General features: G+C 34.8%; 1 protein-coding gene and 1 pseudogene across 1 annotated transcript in view; one reads left to right on the forward strand and one right to left on the reverse strand.

Annotated features, from left to right (window-relative positions):
* The window catches only part of LOC145269489 (pleckstrin homology domain-containing family M member 2-like), a 199812-nt gene that overhangs the window by 171798 nt on the left and 7563 nt on the right, over positions 1–20451 (forward strand). Inside the window, exons 11-14 of the mRNA XM_080125214.1 lie at positions 48–180; positions 7925–8088; positions 12095–12326; positions 18057–18245. Of these exons, the coding sequence (XP_079981340.1) occupies positions 48–180; positions 7925–8088; positions 12095–12326; positions 18057–18245 (718 nt within the window). The remainder of the gene's footprint in view (positions 1–47; positions 181–7924; positions 8089–12094; positions 12327–18056; positions 18246–20451) is intronic.
* LOC145269984 (5S ribosomal RNA) lies at positions 10123–10239 on the reverse strand (annotated as a pseudogene).

Here is a 20451-nt window from a genome sequence, read left to right on the forward strand (position 1 = left end):
GATTTGGAAATAATTTAAAAAAATATATATCACTTGTCCCATTTCAGATCGATCATCAATTGCCTGTCACACGCAATTGAAGCAAGCCCTTTCAACATCTCCAAACTGAGTGTCCTCACCGATGCCACAACGCAACAGATTGCCATTAAAAAATATGTAGCACAAGAAACGAAAACCAGTGTAAGTTCAAAATTATAATTTTTCAGTTAGAAAAAATTAATTAATCTATGTATCTATAAAGTATGTGTATGTGAGGACATTTTGCAACCTATATACTCAACAAATTTTTGATCTACAGACTTGAAACTTGGTATATAGGATATTCAGACATGTGGAAAAGTTTTTAATCGATTTTCATCCAGAAAAAAAAGAGTTGCTAATGGGTCCAAATTGATAATATGTAAGGGTCTTTTACTCCAATAGTTTCTTCCCCAGAACTGCGGGTCTTTGGAACTCCCTTCCGAGATTCTGCTTTCCCAACTGCACTGATATGCAGAAGTTCAAGTGTAATGTTAACAAACATCTTTCTACTCATCTCCCTTCATAATGACCCTGCTAATTAAGTCCCTGATAGTAGCCCCCTGCTTCAAAGTGGCACTGTGCCTTGTTTGGGGTGAAAATTGAATAAAAAAAAATAAAAAAAAGGGTCGTCAGAGTTTTATCTGTTAGCCAACTGTTTCATGACTGCGCATGTGTGAATCTTTCACATGACAGATTACTTATGTTAAGAATAAGTAGGTTTGAAAACACTTTTTAAAGATCGTTTCAAGCTGGCCTAATGATACTTGACTCACTGTCTTTAGGTTTTGGAGGGTTTTTTCTTTTTTTACTTACAAGAAGTGAACTGTTTAAAAAAAACAAAACATAATACTAACATGCAGATGTCTCAGTGTCTGTATTTTTTTTTTTTTACTTCATATTTTTTTAAAAGAATTTAACATTACGTTTAATACCTACAGTATTTCTGTTTATAATAGATAAGAAATCTGCATTGATTAAAATATAATATTTATGCATATTTTAAAAGCCGGCAACGCTGGATAGCCTACTAGTTACATGGCTCTACATTGCGAGTGAAACAGTCGCATTTGCGAGTGATTTTTCAAATTGGCAACTAGAAATAATGGAACACTTATCTTTTGGTGATTGTATTTTTTTCACTAACAATCTTCCAAAGCTCATTACTGAATGGAAAATATCTTTTCAACTTTATCTCTATATAAATAAAATGAACTCATTTTTTCCTGTCGGATTTTGACCTTAATAGGATTAAAAATCAAGATATTTCATGCAAATATAATATGCACAAACGGCAGAACAATATCTGAGGTGTGTTATAGGCTTATTATTTCTCAAATTCCTCGATAATCTTAGATTTCTATACTTTTTCTGCTGAGAAGTCACGGCCAAAATCGGTTAAGATCAACGGAAGTGGTAAAATATTTTCTCTCTAATAAATTCCTCCTCCCCCTGCTACCACTTAACACCATTTGGGGATCGTTCACAAGGAACAGTTGAGAAGAGAACACCGGTTTGGCTTCGTAGTTCTTTCATGTGAAGTTATTTAAAATCATTAAACTAAGCTGCAGTGCTCTGTGGCGTAGTGGTTAGCGTGCTGGACAATTCACATTATATTTTCACGTTCGCGCCGACCTACCGTAGTCGTTTTTTTTTTTTTTTTTCCTAAACAACTTTTCTTGGTGGTCGAACTGTTAACGTTGCAGATGTTTTTTTGTTTTTTTTTTCACACTTTATTTTCCTACTTTTACTCATGACTCCGGGTTTGATCCTTCCTACTTACCTACCATAACATTTTTTTTAAACTCCCCCCCCCCGTCCCGGAAACAAACACTTGGGCAACGCCGGGTACCCCCGCTAGTTTTTAATAAAATGAACAAAGTTAAATTATCTAAACAATAAAAGTTTAATAGAACATTTAATACTCCTTTTTTTTTTTTAACAACATCTGAAGAAATTATAATGTTTATACTTTAAAGTATCAGCATAAAATTCGATATACATTTAGAATTACACTTATTAAAAAAAAACACAGAAAAAATCTTTTTGATGTACATACTTGTCACAGAACGAAAATGTTATATTCTAAAAATCATGTGGGTTTAGGTAGTAACTGTTCTGGTTGGCTAGTAAACGAAAATGTTTAGTTGTCAAAGGTCAACTAAAGAGGAATTTGTCCGTAGAGCCCTGAGGTACTAATAAATTTAGCCTGCCACTAATGTCAAATTAATTGCAGTGCCCACTGATCCATTTGAACATAATAAACCAAACCCGACAAACAGCAAAGTCCCACGCCTACACAGTAGAGATCCCTAGATTTAAGAAAGCCTTCTACTCTAATAGTTTCTTCCCCAGAATTGCTAGACTTTGGAATTCAATGACGCATCTCTGCTACTGACAAGGTTGCTTTCTTAGAGTGTCAGACCGTCAATATCTGCAACAGAGAGATGAAACTTTCAGGTCATGAATACATAACTTCAGTCATCATTAATAACGCAATTTGCAATCCCCTCCGATCCATTTGGACATAATAAAAAAAAATAGGAGGCATTACATTTGGAACAGCTCTCATATATAAATCATTTGCTCGTGTTTTTGAATTTTTGAGATGAGGATTGATAATTTGGATTGCTTAGACTACTGTTCTCAAGTGTTATTTACACAACGTTTGAGCTGATGTAACCGTCAATCTTCTTTGCGTGTACCAACTCTGGAACCTTTCTGTTGAACTCTAGAATCTGTCCACAATTTCGAACGGAACCTTTTATTTAATCCATGAGGGTAGTGTTACGTTCACGTGGTAACAAATAAAAATATGAACGATACAAAATATGATTTTAGAAAATTGACACTTTCCCTTATTTAGAAAAATAACAAAATAAACGAAAAAGGTTTGTACACAAATATTTACAACAATAACCAAACAAATGAAAAAGGTTGTTAACAAAAAATACAGTTGTTTAAGCCGACTACTATCAAAGCTAAAAAATAATGACTGCTTGGAGGAACACGGGTCAAAAAACGGTACGAGGAAGAGGAGGTTACGAGGAAGAAGGAAAGGTAGTCAAAATTAAGAACAGCCAGCAGGCAAAACTTCAGGCGACTACTTACTCTGTTAATAACGAAATTCAATGACACTAAGATTCCTTTTTTTGTTTTTATTTCAAATGTTTGGTTAATAAGAAAATTTCAAAAATTCTATTTACCATTAGTCGGCTTTTCTGCAAACTTTCCATGGGATGAGGTGGTGTATTTTCCTTTTTTTTGTTTTTGATTTTTTTGGCTGGACTTATCCACGAATCAGGGACCGGAGTTACCTTATCGAGTTTCGCGCTGATAACTGATCTGCTTCCCTTTCCATATCTATTTATATGGCCCCACAACTCATTCTAGATTATTGCAGAACCCTCTGGGACCTTCTAGATCATTCTAAAACTTGTAGATCCTTCTGAAATTTCTATTACTATACTCTTGCTTTTAAGCTATTTCGTGAATGAAAACTTTTAGGATTTGATTATTAGGACTGCCTAGAATACTTTGGCACACATTTTAAACTGTTTTATTAATTTTTTATCATTATTTCATGGAAATGCTTCCTCGTAACAGTAGCATGCTCTCATTCCATCAGCCATAGTTGAGAAGACGTCCTGGGTAATTTGAAATCGTATTTTTTCTATTGCCCACATTGAGGAATAAACCTTCAACCTCCAGAAGAGTGTCACAACTGAATTTAACCTAGTACTTTATCTGTTATGCTATTGGTCCAACGTCCGGCCAGATACACCTGAAGAAGGTCAGATGTTGCATCGACCAAAATGTTGTGCAAATAACACTCAAGACAGGAACAGAAGTCCGATGAATCTGAATAATACAAAACATATATATATTAAGTTATAAAAATATATATGGCAATTAAGCTACGCAGACTATTCCGTGATTTATGCTTGTGAGAATTCATCAGGCTCATGAGAATGAAACACGGAATATTCTGTGTAGCTTAATTGCCATGTATATTTTTATAATTTACTATACATAGGTAGAGCTAGGGCTCTACCTATGTATTGAGCACTGTTGAAGTAAATACTGAAAATTTATGCATAAAATTATATTTTCGTATATTAATTTGTGATTAAATGAAGTAGTAATATATATAGATATATATATATATATATGCGTCTATGTTGCTGCGCTATTTTTTAAATAGTATTTTCAAGTTAAATTCAATTTTTACAATATTTTTGTTTATTAAATTGCTAGGTGAAAGTACAGAATAGTTATAAAACACCCTCCTCATGTTAAGAATGGCTTTCTAAATAATGTTATTATTTCAGCACGGTAACCTAGATGCATGAGTACCAAAGCATCTTGTGTTTCTTTTGATTTCTTTCGGATTCATAAGTTTGAGATTCGTTCTCATAATTTGATTCATTGGTTTATGTGAGATTCAAATTCAAGTATTGACATTGTAAAAACCACTACTTTAGTAATGTGTACTCTGCCTATTCCTTTTTTTTTTTTTTTTTTTCAACCAATCGCATGTTTGCATTTGTGTATGAACAAACTCAAAAACATATATGAAAGAAAAGCATATTATACAAATCAGTTGAGATTGAGATCCCTTCTTAACAGACACAAAAACCACCCTAAGTTTACAGTAGTAAATAAATATGAATTATTATAAAAAAAATTATTTAATAAAGAAATATTAAAAAAAAAAAAAAAAAAAAGAATTTAATGTGATTTTTTTTTATACTAGCGGGGGTGCCCAGCGTTGCCCGGATGTTTGTATGGGTAAAAGAAAAGAGAAAAAAAGTTTTGGTAGGGAGGTAGGCTCGAACCTGAATCCTTGAGGTGAAGTCGGAAAAGAAAAGCTTATAACTTACCATGACGCTAAGATGGCGTAGACGTGAGGATGGTTGAAATTAAACGGTTAAAAAAGCAGGTGGTTAAACGAACGCCAATGTCCGGTTTTCTGGGTCAAACATCACGCCATAGAGAAATGAAATCACATTTTGTGAATTTTGTATTTCGCTGAAATAAAAGACAGAGATGACCTCGTTTCGTAAATCGGAGATATTATAATCTAAGGAGTATATAAAAAGTTCTAGGAACCCCCCCACCCCACTCCTCCAGAGCGGACATACAAAAAATGCACACACACAAACACATTTTCACTTTTATATAATAGATTATTATGTAAATTTAAAAGAGACGAACCAGTTAGGGCAATCCATTTGATACAAGTTATGAATCATTGTTGAGATTTGTTGAGATCCAGTTAAAAATTTTTTTTTAGATTAACCCTTTACTTGCCACAATTTTTTTTTATGAAATAAATAAATTTTTTAATCATGAATCTTTTTTTTTTTTGTTGTTTATTTTTACAAAGCAGTCAGCATTTATCAAGGCCAGGAAGCCACTCAAAGATAAGGGTTAATAAGTGTACAGGGGTCAAAGGAAACATGTCGTAGTAATTGTTAGTAGTGGACATTTGATAAATTGGATTACTTAAGGGGGATAGCTCATCAAGAATTTGTTCCCATTGGACTTGAAGACAATCATATTGTAGTCAACTGGAAAGCAGGCAAATGGAAGAGAGTTCCACACGTGCGCAGTTTTAAGAAAGAAGCTTTGTTCATGGAATCTATGTTTAGGTTTAGGCACAGATAAAGAGTGGGGGAAATTATTGAGAGTGGTTACAGCTAGATTAGTATTTTTCATGAAAGTTTGTGACTCGAGGTAAGGGGATAAAAGAAACAATTACCAAAATGTTGAACCTTGCATAGATCTGTACTTTGAAGACCGTTTAGGCTGGCAAGCTATAAGAGTAAGAAATTTTTCTTATATAGATGTTTTTTTTTTTGAAAGTCAACTTGAAAGTACAATTTGACGGTAAAGACTTAAGTGAGATTCGAACAAGCTCCAAAAAGCATAAGTAGATAAGAGAAAAGCTTATCTAAATCATTTGTTCATTTTGTTTTGAATTTCTTTCAGATTTATGAAGTTGAGATTCATTCTTATCATTTGATTTATTGGAAACAAACTCAAAAGTCAGTGAATAAATATAGATTATTTGATTAAAAAAAATTTATTTAATGCTTTTTTTTTTTTTTATTACTAACGGGGGGCTTTGCCCGGACGTAAAATACGCTTAAATATATTTTAATTTGTCCAGATTTTGTATATATTATTATTATAGAGTTGTGATTTCAAAAGTAAAAAATAAAAGTATTTAGGTGCCATCAGCCAGAATCGAAACCGAAACTGTAGCATTCAAAGCTGGTGACGTTACCACTCTACCAACATGACTTGTGTATGAACCAATTAAAAATTAAAAATAAAGTTAGATGAATGTAGAAAACGTTTAATGATTGTTTTCAATTTTAACCCATTTTTGACCCCTTAAAAACACTTTTGACCCCTTAAAAACCCATAAAAAATCCAATCATTTGAGGCCCTAGCACCGTTCTGCAATTTTTAGTTTCGGAGGAGATGGAGTTTTAAAATATGGACACAGACAGACATATAACCATTTGGCACTTGTACAGTTTAATCAACACATTAAAAAATGAAAATATCGAAAAAAGAAGGTTATATTGTATGTATCCGTTTTGGACTGAAGATCTTTGAAAAAAAATTTCACTTAATTTGATTGAGTAGTTTTTGTTTTTTACATCGGAAAAAACACGTTTTTACGACAGCACGTTGAAGGCAGACATCTTTGAATTTTTTTAACATGTCATGGGGAGATAACTCAGTTTAAAGCGCTGATACTCCCTTCCCATCTTTAATACTAGCTTTTCTTCCTAAACATCAAACCTTTTGCTTGGTATCATAAATTGTTTTTTCACTGTAAAAAAAAAAAAAAAAAAAAAAAAAAAAAAACTACTTGCTGAAATTAAGTGAAATTTTTTTCGGAGAACTTCATTCCATAACAGATACGTACAATTTAAACCTTTTTCAATATTTTCATTTTTTAATGCCTTGATTAAACTATACAAGTACCGACAGTTTATAGATTAGATTATGTTAAGTTAATTTGTTTTTATTTTATAAGATACATATCCAGTTAAAAAAAGTCTTTTAGACTTAAGTGAAATTCAAACTCAAGTATTATAGAAACTATTGCTTTAGTAATGTGCACTCTACTTATTCCCTTTTTTGTGTGTGTGTGTTTGAACAAACTCCAAAAACCAGCATAGTATATGAAAGAAAAGCATAGTATATAAATCCATGACAATATGAACTGGAACAAATACATAGAGGACATTGCAATGGCTGCTACAAAGAAGGTGGGTTCCCTCTATCGAGCTAGAAGACTACTCACATCTGAGAGTATCCTGTACCTCTACAAGGCCACCATTCACCCATGCATGGAGTATTGTTGCCACATCTGGGCTGATGCATCTACCACTAGTCTCTCCTTCTTAGATAAAGTCCAAAAAAGAATTGTCAATCTAATCGGTCCCACTTTATCAACTAAGCTCCAGCCACTGTCTCATCGCCGCAATGTTGCATCACTGTGCCTGTTTTACAAATATTTTAATGGAATGTGTTCTGATGAACTTGTTTCACTTGTATCCCCTCGACGTACATATCCCCGACAAACCCGCTTAGCAATAAGATCTCAACCCTTCACTGTTGATGTCCCTAAAGGCAAGAAAGCTTTCTACTCTAATAGTTTCTTCCCTCGAACAGCTAGACTTTGGAATTCCCTTCCTGCTGCCTGCTTCCCTGGCTGTACTGATATGCAGAAGTTTAAATGTAACATAAACAAATATCTTGTTAATCTTTCCTAGACATGGCCCCAAATAGTCGCCCCTTACGTCCAAGTGGTGATATGATTTGCAAGGGATGAACATGAGTTTTAAAAAAAAAAAAATCATTTGCTTTGAATTTCTTTCAGATTCACGAGGTTGAGATTCATTCTTATCACTTGATCCATTGGGAAGATGCTCAGCCTGGTCATGGGACGGGAGACTGGACCCACAAAGAAGGCTTCCTCCTTTACAAAGCACACGATTCCTATTTTAGAAACTACGTCTGGAAACCGGGATACTTCATTTTGAAGTAAGTATTTACTTGTATATCTCAAGCAATTGTATAGCATCACGAACATTGGTTTGCTTATTGATGGCTGAAAAGTATGCGCTTGTATCCAGAAGTTTATAGTAAAGCAAGATTATCTCCCTTGTCTCTTAAAAAGGACGATTTGCTAAAAAAAGGAAACTTATGAATAGTTGTTTGTTTCGAACATGGAAAACACTAACATGGATTTTGAATCGTGTTGCCAAACGCATTCTTCCAACATTTCAAAAACAACACCGCAGGTAACAGCACCCAGACTATTCATTAACGTTTTATTTTTCAACTTTTTTATTCTTCAATTCTATCATGGCTCAGAAACAAAAAAAAACAAATATAAAATTCTGATGGAATATAACTCCGCAACATATTAATTTTAAACAAATACTCGTTTACTTGGAAATGATTATTGAGATGAGTATTATTTATTAATTTATTTATTGCGGACTATTATCCTCATCTTTCTTAGTTGTTGTTTCATGTTTCGGCCAACTATTTCACTGCGCCACGGGCCCCAAAGGGACTCGTGGCGCAGTTGATAGAGACATTGAATTTCTATGGTTCCAGGTGAGAATTGTCTGAAGATAGCGATTTCAATCCTACCCAAAGCCGGTCAGAGGTTTACTTGGCCAAAACGTGATAAGACAACAACAACTATGGATGCCAGTAATTGCTGAGAATGCAGTTAGGAGAGTCGGAGTTCCTATCCCGTCGCGGTTACCACCTGACGAAGACCAGAGGAATAGTTGGCCGAAACCTGAAACAACAACTAAGAAAGATGAGGATAATAGTCCGCAATAAATAAATTAAGTTTATTTTTTATTGCGTTGTATATCGGCTTTCAAACGTACTTCGTACGTATTTTAAATTTAAATTCAATCGACGCTTCTAACACGGAAAACACTACCTTGAATTTCAAATCGCATTGCTAAACGCATTCTTCCGACATTTAAAAAACAACACTGCAGTTAACAGAACGCAGACTATTCATTAACTTTTTTTTTTTTCTCCAACTTAACATCATGGCTCGGAAAAAAATAAAAAAAATATAAAATTCTGACAAAGGAGTTAAACTCCAAAATATATTAATTTTAAACAAGTAAATACTTGTTTATTTTTTTTTATTGTATTGTATATAGGCTTTTAAACATATTTTATACGCATTTCAATTCATAATAATTAATTTATTAATGAAAATAGTTTTTGGAGATGATTAGCAAAAAACTTAATTTTGCTAAATTGTTGTAAGATTTTCAAAGTTTTCAGAAAATAATTACCTCCCTTATTACGATTTGAACTCTCCAGTTTCTTTAAGTAAAACTCAATTTTTCGCTAATTGTCTTTGAAAACTATTTTCATTAACAATTTTCTACCTTATCATTTTTTTTTTTTTTTTTTTGAATTTTTGGATATGTTCATTACTGTGACATGACAGTTGATACAATTGGTTTTACTTGAAATTCAATATTTTGATTTTCAAATTTCCCTCTAATAACGAGGAAGCACCAAAAAAAAAAAAGGTATGAAAATATAGATTGCTTTTAATTGATAAAAATTAAACAGTAAAACACAAAAGTAATTGTATTTACGAAAATCTTAGTTCAGTTTAGCAAAACTCGATTTTCACTAATTTGATTTCATTAATAATTAATTTTCTGCCTCATCGTTTTTTTTTTTTAATTTTTGGATATGTTCATTACTGTGAAAGAAAGCCAGTCTCAGGAAGTTGCAAACAAACAACATAAAAGGCAAGATGTAGGGCAGCCAACATCATTTTGATTCAAAATGACCTCAGTACAATGGTTAGACAAGCACGCACCCATATACACATATATTTAAAAAGGCTTCCTTCAGTCTTGACGGACTATGGATACCCACGGCAAGGGTGCCTGCGCGTGAAATTTTTGTGGCAAGAGTTGCGCAATCTCCAACCACACCTCTCCTGAATCGACATTGTTACATATTAGTCGCAAGTGGAGGTTCAGGACGAGTGGAAACAATGCCGAGATAAGCGGAAAGCACATACAGCGCCTAGAATTCCCAAATGGTCACCCATCTGGTACTGGCAAGGTTCAACGTTGCTTAACTTCGGTGATCTGACGGGAACCGGTGTGTTAACGTGATTATGCCGTATACACATACATACACACATACATATATGTATACACATACATACACACATATGTACGTATATATGTATGCATACACACATACATAAACATACATGTATACACATACATACACACACACATACACACATATATGTATATACATACATAAATACACACATACATAAACATACATATATATTTTCATTTTTTAATGTCTTGATTAAACTGTACAAGTACAGTATGTATACACATACATGCACACACACATACATGCATGTATACATACACACACATACACGCTGTATACACATACATACACACACACACATCAATCCTGCAATTTTAGTTTCAGAATATGCACACCCACTCGCATTAAAACTCGCATAAAACAATAGACATTCAAATAAATAAATATAAACCTTTGTTGTGCATAGTTTATAACAGGCCGAGCTGCACCGTCTGCACTGGGTGTCTATAATCTCGTCAAACTGCACCCGATATGACAGGTGCTCTTTCAATTGTACGTTGTCCCGTCACAAGTTGGCCTATTGTCTTCACACGTTGTGTTTCTATGGTGGGGCGCTTTGCTTCTCGAACGAATCGTTTCCTATCCTGTGTAGTCTCCGGGTACATCAATCACTCCGCTGGTCCTTGCGGCTTGCTGCAAAATGAAGAGTCTTCACCACAAACAAACAAAACTCCGGTTTATAACAATAACAAACTATTTAATAATTTCATTACTTCATAACAGCTACTGTCTAAATTGAGGTGACTGACTATAGCAGTGAAACGATGTAAGACCAGACCAGTAAAGTCACAGATTTCCCATTAACACAGGCTAGTTAACATCATAACATCAGGCCTTGAGGGCCCCCAAGTCGGGAGCGCTTGACCAGCCCAGCCATTCAGTTTGCTGGCTACGATTCATTTTAGAATTAAATAGACGTAAATATTAGACGTAAATATTTCCCGACAAACCCGACAAGCAGCAAAATCCCACCTCTTCTTCACAGTAGAGATCCCTAGATGTAAGAGAGCCTTCTACTCCAGTAGTTTCTTCCCTAGAACAGCTAGACTTTGGAATTCCCTTCTGGGTCCCTGCTTCCCCAACTGTACTGACATGCAGAAGTTCAAGTGTAACGTGGACCAACAGCTTGCTGCCCAACACCCTACACAATACCCCTGATGCCTATGTCCCTGATAGTAGCCCCCTACAACAAAGTGGCAATGTGCCTTGTTTGAGGTGAAAATGTAATAAAAAATTTTTTTTTAATTCCTTTTTCTGAATCAAACCCTTTTTCCTCACCTCTCCCTCGGAGAGTGGTTAAAAACATCCGTTTTCTCTTCCTCTCAGAGCCTCTCCTTGTCTCATCCACTCAACACCTCTCTCTCTCTTTCTTGGGAGGTGGGTGGTTGTTCACACTGATATCTATTGGCAGTCCCCTCGGTCTCTTTGCTCAGCACTGTGTGCGGCCCTTATCATCTAATGTCATTTCTAATACAAACATCTCCTTTGATATCTCATAGATAATTCCAATTCTGTCTCCATTTTTGAGACAATATACCATCTGCTTTGCCTTTAACAAACCCATAATGACATATCGGCAGTTGGTCGTATTTTGCTAGCTAAGTCTTTTCATTTCTCTGCACTCCTCCACCTCATCCTGTCCGGTCAAACACCCCACCTCACCACAATATGCATCTCGCTGCAGCATGCATTCATGACACCATAGTGTCACATTTAGACACGACAATAAGTAGATACCATTTGTTTTATTTGAAATTCACTTTTTTCAATTTTTTAAAAATTTTACTCTTATAATGAAGAAGTATCAATCTTTGTTTACTAATGTTAACATTGTTTTTTTATTCCTTTTTAGAGATGGCTGCTTGTGCATGTATGTGAATAAAACTGACAGTAAACCAGTGTCGTTTGTTAACCTGACCAGCGATGAATGTACGGGTTGTAGGAGAGCCACGGACAGCGATAAAGACCACACGATTGAACTTGTGCTCACCCATGGTAACAACTGGTACATTGCAGCTGCAACGGCAATTGAAGCCAACGACTGGAGACAAAGTCTATGCAAGGCTGTCTCTGAAGTCATGATGGTAAGTATATTTCAAGCAGATGCTGCAATCAAAGACCATATGTGGGGGCAACCTCACATATAAGACCATTGCTCTTATAGCAATCAGTTATTGGTCAATGTAGGGGAAACCCTTCATACCAATTGTCACTATTCAGCTCCCCTATTCCCCAGGGAGCTGGTCCCCCTTCGCTTCACTCTCCACATTAAAATACAGCTTTCTGCCTAATTTGCTCGGTGGGGAAGCAAATAAATATCGGCCTTTTGGCCAAGATCACAGTGTTGTATCTGTTCTGATGTCGCACTTCGCCTTTTCTGACCTTGATCAGTGGAGAAGTCCTTCTAGACTGAGGCAATTTTTATTTTTGTTCCTATCCAGCGTGCCCCTTTTTGGGGAGCTGGATTTCCCCACATTAAAAACTGACCTTGTGTCTAACTCTGCCCTCATGAGGAGGCAAGTAAATAGGAACATCACGTGGTGTCTCCCTTAGACATTGCGAGTCTATCTCTGCTATACCGTTACTTTCATGGTAGGTGCTCAGCAAAAACCGTCCTCTCATGACGAGATTGGTTCTACGCATGCGTCAGACGATGTCATAACCTGATTTAGTTTAAATATTTGAGGAACTGACACAATTTCGTGTACGTTGTGTTAGCTCAGTTGGTTAGAGCGTTGGGTCATTATCTAAAAGTTTTGGGTTCGAATCGTGGTGTGAGATGTCTTTTTTTTTTTTTGATTTTTTAAATTTAAATATTGAAGCAGGGTTATTTAAGCCATTTTTCATGTAACGTTTATTTTTCTGTTTTTTTTTTTTTTTACTTCGCTTATTCTTAGGTTTTCATTGTTTTTGATCTACCCCCCCCCCTCCCCCCAACACACACACCGACAAACACTCGGGCAATGCCGGGTATCCCCACTAGTTACATTGTAAAACTGAAATGTACACATATATTAACTCGCTTATAACAAAGAAAAAAGAAGCCCCTTACGTCATTGACGATAAGGTAAGTTATAAATGAAGTCAAAGGGAACTAACTCCTAAAATGTATTTTACATGATCCAAGGGAGACATTTCTAACAAATTGTTAATTTCAATGAAATTTATTATGTGCATCTACATCAGTCTCGCTCATTATTTTGAAAATCGATGTTAAATTTGAAAATTTTGGTGAAAACCAAAAAAAAACTCTTTACCTGTATAAGTGAAAATAGATTATGACTATGATTATTTTTTTTTTTTTTAATTATTCTTTTTAATGCTAACAATAAGTTTCCATTATAACACAAGAAAACCAGCTCCAGGAAGTTGCAAAAAAAAAAAAAAAACACAAAAGGCAAGATGTAGGACAGCCAACATCATTTTGGACCAATATGGCTTCAGTACAATGGTCAGACAAACACACGCATCAATACTGCAAATTTAGTTTCAGAATATGTACACTCACTTGCGTTAAAACTCGCACAAAACAATGAACATTCAAATGAATAAATATAAATCTTTGCTCTACTTATTTAGACTTGAAAACTTTCGGTAAAGAAAATGCAGAAAAGTCTTTATCATATCTATCACATATTTAAGATGGCATATTCCAAAAATCACATGATTTGATCAAGTAGTTTTTTGTTTTTTATTTAAGAAAATCAAATTTTATAACGTGTGCGATGGCAGTCTTTAAGTAAAAACCGTAAAAATTTGATTTTCTTTTTAAAAAAAAAAAAAAAAAATATAATTTTTTTCATGATTTTTGGAATATGACATTTGTGGGAAGTCGGTACACCATAAAGGTTTTTCTCTATTTTTGTTTTCCTAAATAAGTGCATGTGTAGAATAAGCATCATCTTTGCTGCAACTAGTAAGTAAAGCATGAACCAAAATTTCACGAGGTGTTGCCTCGGATTGGCTTCTCTGCGTTTTGGCGAAGATCAAATCACTTTTGTGTCGTATCTGTTCCGGCAGATACTGCAATCAAAGTGTGACATGATGCGGACCGAGCGATGCCGAGTGACCTTGCTAGGCGACACGAATTCAGAGAAATTCGTACGGCTGAATTCTAATGATGATGATGATGATGATGGTTTAAACAGAAATGTCTATGGGATTTTGTCAGAGAGAGAGAAAAAAAACAAATAATTGTTCTTATCTTATTGTTGGAAATCCGTTAACAATGAAAAGGTTGTTTTGGGCCTTCTGTTGAGCGATATGAAGAAATCCAGATTCTTAAGCTGACAGCTTGGGGTGGGAATCGGGGGTGAGGGGTCGCCGCCAGGCATTGTCGACCTGGGAGTGACTAATAGCTCCTAATAAGGAACATCTCAGTGCAATCAGGGTTAAAAATGGGGATAGATAAAGCCGTAAGAAGGAGTAGAAATCAGGGAAACAGAGAGAGGGAGGAAATTCAAAAGAAAGGAAAGGGAGTACAAATTAATAGGATAAAAGAAGAGAGGGAGAGGAAAGGAAAGAAAGAAAGAATAACTCTAAAAAGCTGGACGGAGGAATTACTGATTTGATAGAAACAAAAGACTTGGCTAATTGATGTCTCTTTTCGCTAATCCCTTCCCATGGACTGACGGTAGATGAAGAACGGAGAGCTTGGTAAAGGAAACAAAGCTGCCAGACCCTTAAGTTGCATGACTAGGCAGTGTGTAACTATTATATTGTAAAGTCAAAGACAATAATCAATTTTGTGTTAACCAATTAAGTTTTGACTTTGATTGGAACGCTGTTGTGAATGCAATATATTTCTCCGATAGCGCAGATGACGGTTGGAAGCTGATTTGAACCAGAACCGGAAGGAGACCGACGACGACCCGAAGACGAATTCGACCACTAGACAAAACCACGGGTGGCGCCACAGGTATCGGCTACAGGTGCATTTCAATCACGAGCCTATGCACCTGAGCTGAGCTGCACGGAGGCGTTACAAAAGACTGTATGTGGGGTTGCCCCCCCCCCCCCACATATAAGACCATTGCTCTTGTAGCAATCAGTTATTGGTCAATGTAGGGGAAACCCTTCATACCAATTGTCACTATCCAGCTCCCCTACTCCCCGGGGAGCTGGTCCCCCTTCGCTTCACTCTCCACATTAAAATACAGCCTTCTGCCTAATTTGCTCAGTGGGGAAGCAAATAAATATCGGCCTTTTGGCCAAGATCACAGTGTTGTATCTGTTCTCATGCCGCACTTCGCCTTTTCTGACCTTGATCAGTGGAGAAGTCCTTCTAGACTGAGGCAATTTTTATTTTTGTTCCTATCCAGCGTGCCCCTTTTTGGGGAGCTGGATTTCCCCACATTAAAAACTGACCTTGTGTCTAACTCTGCCCTCATGAGGAGGCAAGTAAATAGGAACATCACGTGGTGTCTCCCTTAGACATTGCGAGTCTATCTCTGCTATACCGTTACTTTCATGGTAGGTGCTCAGCTGAGCTCCATTCCGTGGTTCCTCCCTGTAAATCGTTTGTAACAAATACTTGTCTAGCTACCACAACCATCAACAATTTCCCTCACTCTCAATCCATGCCTAAAACCAGGGTTGCGGAGTCAGATGGTAAAAGTCTGACTCTGACTCCTAGAATTCCTAGGATGCTGACTCTGACTCCTTTGATATCTCCGACCCCTTGACCCCTATGTGGAAATCTATTCTGCAGATCCATATACCAGCCTTCCACACCTATTCCGCAAACATTTTATCAATACTTTTCATGTATATTATTTCTTACGTTTAACATTCACTTGTATGATAAATAGGGCTATGACAACAGCATATTCTTTCCAATGTTTTGATTCTCGAGTGTGTATCGTTGATATCTTATCTGCTTTTTTATATGCGTTTTTATATAAAGTGATGTGGTTCTCGATTGATTAACTGTGTCGGATATATACTCGAGAGTTAAAAGAATGAAAAGAATATGCTGTTGTCATAGCCCTAGTGATAAATATACTCACATATACATTCAACCAGCTTTATAGAATAAGTTAAGATAACAAAAGAATAAAAGCAAACCAAGCGTAGAGCTGAATGCAATTTGGACACCTCTAATAGAGAGAGAAGCAACCTTGAATAACAACATAGGTTTAACATTAACCAAAAACCAACTAAGAATTGTCCTAGTGACATATGGCCGAGTGGTCCTAGACATTGTATCAAAGTTTACCCAAAGGTGCTGAGTTCAATCCTGAACGAAGGCAGTGAAAAGTAACATTCAAAACAGAGAATCAGCAACTATTTCCCAGAGCCTAGCTGGAGTCCGAACACGGTACCCCCGTAATAATAATAAAGGGTTGGGTTCGAGACTCCTAACAAACGGTTCCCCAGTTCGATACAAAACACCTGGTGAAGGCCGGAGGGCAAAACGGCCGAAACGTTGTGACTATAACAACCAAGATGAGGAAGTCAGTCCGACAATCTCAATAAATGAAAACACCCCATCTCAAAAATACAGACAATTACTAAAAGGATAAAAAGTTTATGATTAAATTTTATTATGCTATCAGTTCAAAAAGGAATACAATATTTGGGGATAGGGAAACCTTTTTTGGCCATGGCATTTCGAAGCCAAACGCTTATCAGAAGATGGAAGTAAAGAAACATATTATACAGCGAAGACATGTTTTAAAAGACAATATTGCCTTTATGAAAAGAGGATCAAAGGAAAAACATGAAAAAACTATAAAGGGCTATAGTAGCATGGGTTGCTTCTTATTAATTAAGGCCTGGGGGGGGGGATAAAATTGTAATTCTGGATTGATCCCAGACTAATCCAATTGCCAAATTCCATTTGATTCAGGTCCTGGATATGACCTAAAACTATATCCGATGGTGAGGCCCCACCTTGGGGAGTGTGGAGCCACCCTTTAATTGCCATTGCTCCCAGGTCCACTCTGACCCGGAGTGATAGTACCTGTTAGGGTCCCAACTATGGGTTAAATAGAATCCGACTTAAAAAACAAATATACTCCATTAAAAATCGTTCCTCAGAATAACTAGATTCGGCATTAAATCACCTGAAAAAGGTTGATATGCCGTAAAACAAAAACAACCAACCAACCATTTGATTCTGAACTGGATAACTTTCGGATTACACTTATCCAATTGTTATCCGATATTATCCACAGTGATCTCACTCAAAGACAGAATTTTTATTGATCCTATGTGACGTCACAACCAAAACAAAAACAGCTGTCCAGACAGGATTTGCAGTTATCCGATGGACCAAAATATCTTTAAGTAGAAGCATTGCAGTACAAAATATGATATATCTCCAAAAATAAAAGCAAAACCATATAAAAAATTGCTAAATTGTGCAACTGGTAAAACCAAACACGAAAACCATGTAAAATTGGATTTAAAGAGTCGGAGTCAGATAAAAAAAAAAAAAATTCTGACTCTAATTCCTAGTACTCTTAGAAATTCGACTCCAACTCTAGCTAAAATCTCTGACTCCAACTCTGAAACCCTGTTCATAAGTTTTCCTGTTATTTTATTTTTGAACTGCCATATTTTGCTTGAATTTCTATATAAATAAGCATCAACCTTAAATTTTATGAGATGGCATATGATTGTTGGATTAATCAGCAAACATGGCAACTTATATACCTGAAGAAGGTAAAAGGTTACACTGACCGAAACGTTGAGCAGATAAAACTCAAAATGAGAATGTTAGTCCGATTAATCAAAATAATACAACCTTTTAATGTTCACATATTTTTTTATTTGTTTATTTATTTATTTATTTATTTATTTTTTTCCAGAACAAGGGTCAGATTTCTAGTAGCTGCCTCGCATGCTGTGTTGTCCTCAGCCAAACCAAAATCCTCATGTGTCATGAGGATTTACAAACCAATTTCTTCCGGACACTAGGCAGTGCCAACGTAGAGGACGTCACAGCAGTGTTGACCACTGGAACATCTCAAGCTGTCTCCTCCCCCTATTGTGTTCTGGTCAGTTCAAAGCAAACTTTATTTTGATACTTACTAGCTATACTTAACCGGTGTTGTCCGGAATGCAGTAGAGTCATTTTTTTTTTTTTTTTATTTTTATTTGTTTGCACATTACTAAACTTTAAGTAGACAACTCCTATTATATTATTCAATTTTTTGCAGACTTTTCTCTTTAAATGACTAATTAAAACTGTTTGTCAAATCAGCAGTTGTCTGAACTTTCATTCTAAAAATAAATTGTATTCTTTTTATTTTTTTTTTATTTTTTTGTGGACTGTTATCCTCATCTTTATAGTTGTTCTTGTTTCACCACGTTTTAGACAACTGGTCTTCTTCAGGTAGAAAAAAAAAAAAAAAAAGAATAAATACACAAATTACTCATCTTAAATGATTTCAATGAAAACATATAATAAAAATATATTGCAGGTAAATATCTTATTTTTATTTCTAAAATGAAAACTGAGTAATTAGAATCAAATTTTGATTTGTCCATTTAAGTACTGTTTAAATCTAACTTTAAAAATTTGTCGGACATAAAAAATTTTTTTTTTAATTTGTCGGACATAAAAATTAAAAAAAAAAAAAAAATTGTCGGACATAAAAATTAAAAAAAAAAAAAATTGTCGGACATAAAAATTAAAAAAAAAAAAAATTGTCGGACATAAAAATTAAAAAAAAAAAAAAATTGTCGGACATAAAAATCAAAAAAAAAAAAATTGTCGGACATAAAAATAAAAAAAAAAAAAATTGTCGGACATAAAAATTAAAAAAAAAAAAATCGTCGGACATAAAAATTAAAAAAAAAAATTGTCGGACATAAAAATTAAAAAAAAAAAAATTTGTCAGACATAAAAATTAAAATAAAAATTTGTTGGACATAAAAATTAAAAAAAAAGAAAAATTGTCGGACATAAAAATTAAAAAAAAAAAATTTGTCAGACATAAAAATCAAAAAAAGAAAAATTTGTCAGACATAAAAATCAATATATATATATATATATATATATATATATGATTGTTTTTTATATCCTATAATTATTAAACTAACTATGCTTAACTAGTGCTGTGGAGAAAGGGGTTGCCCCTTCTTGTTCATGGAGAGACAAAAACATGCATTCTCACCGCATGTTGTCCGGACAAAAAAGAGGCCAATCAAGGAAAAGATAATTCTGGGATTGCATTTCTGTGTATCTCTACGCTTATGGTCAAATCACCACCCGGCCATACTGTTGGCAACTGTGGCACGAGATATAGTGCCATATAACCAGCAAATTCTAGCTCTGCTAAAATTATAATTTGCTAATTTCTTTCTGTCCTCTGATGAGAAGAATAGCAAGAATACATACATATATATATATATATATATACATATATAAGTGGATTACTACTAATACTACACATTTGCATGTAAACGGGCGCTACCCACTGGACTGGACAATACATAATCACCATCAAACAAATTGCAAAATGACATCATGGCAAGTAAAAATTTTTTTAAAAACAATACATTTTTTTTCATTTTATTTTTCAATAAAATGAAAAAAAATGTATTGTTTTTAAAAAAATCCTTATGAGGGCTTTCTTATAAGCCGAAAATTTGAAACTTTAAATAAATTTTAAAAAATACAAATTCGCACGTGGTCGCACTTTCTAACCTCATGTCTTGAACTTCATTTTCTCTGTGCTTCTATAAAGTGGATTGCTACTAATCCTATAGCATATATATATATATATATATATATATATATATATAGTAAGTTATAAAATGTATATGGCAATTAAGCTACACAGAATCTTAGCGTGGATGAAACGTGGAATATTCTGTGTAGCTTAATTGCCATATATATTTCATAACTTACTACCTAGCTCTACCTATGTATTGAGCACTGTTGAAGTAAATACTTAAAGTTTATGCATAAAATTATACTTTCGTATATTAATTTATGTGATTAAATGAAGCAGTCATTATATATATATATATATATATATATATATATATATATATATATATATATATATATGGCACAATCACGTTGACACACCGGTTCTCGTCAGATATCAGTGAAGTTAAGCAACATTGAGCCTGGCTACTACCAAATGGGTGACCATTTAGGAATTCTAGGCGCTGTATGAGCTCTTCACTTATCTCTGCATTTGTTTCCAGTCTTCCTGTACATACACTTCACTTGCCACTTGTATTTAACAA

Source organism: Euprymna scolopes, chromosome 45 (genome assembly GCF_053919585.1).
Source record: "Euprymna scolopes isolate OS-2025 chromosome 45, ASM5391958v1, whole genome shotgun sequence".
NCBI classification, from domain to species: Eukaryota; Metazoa; Mollusca; class Cephalopoda; order Sepiida; family Sepiolidae; genus Euprymna; species Euprymna scolopes.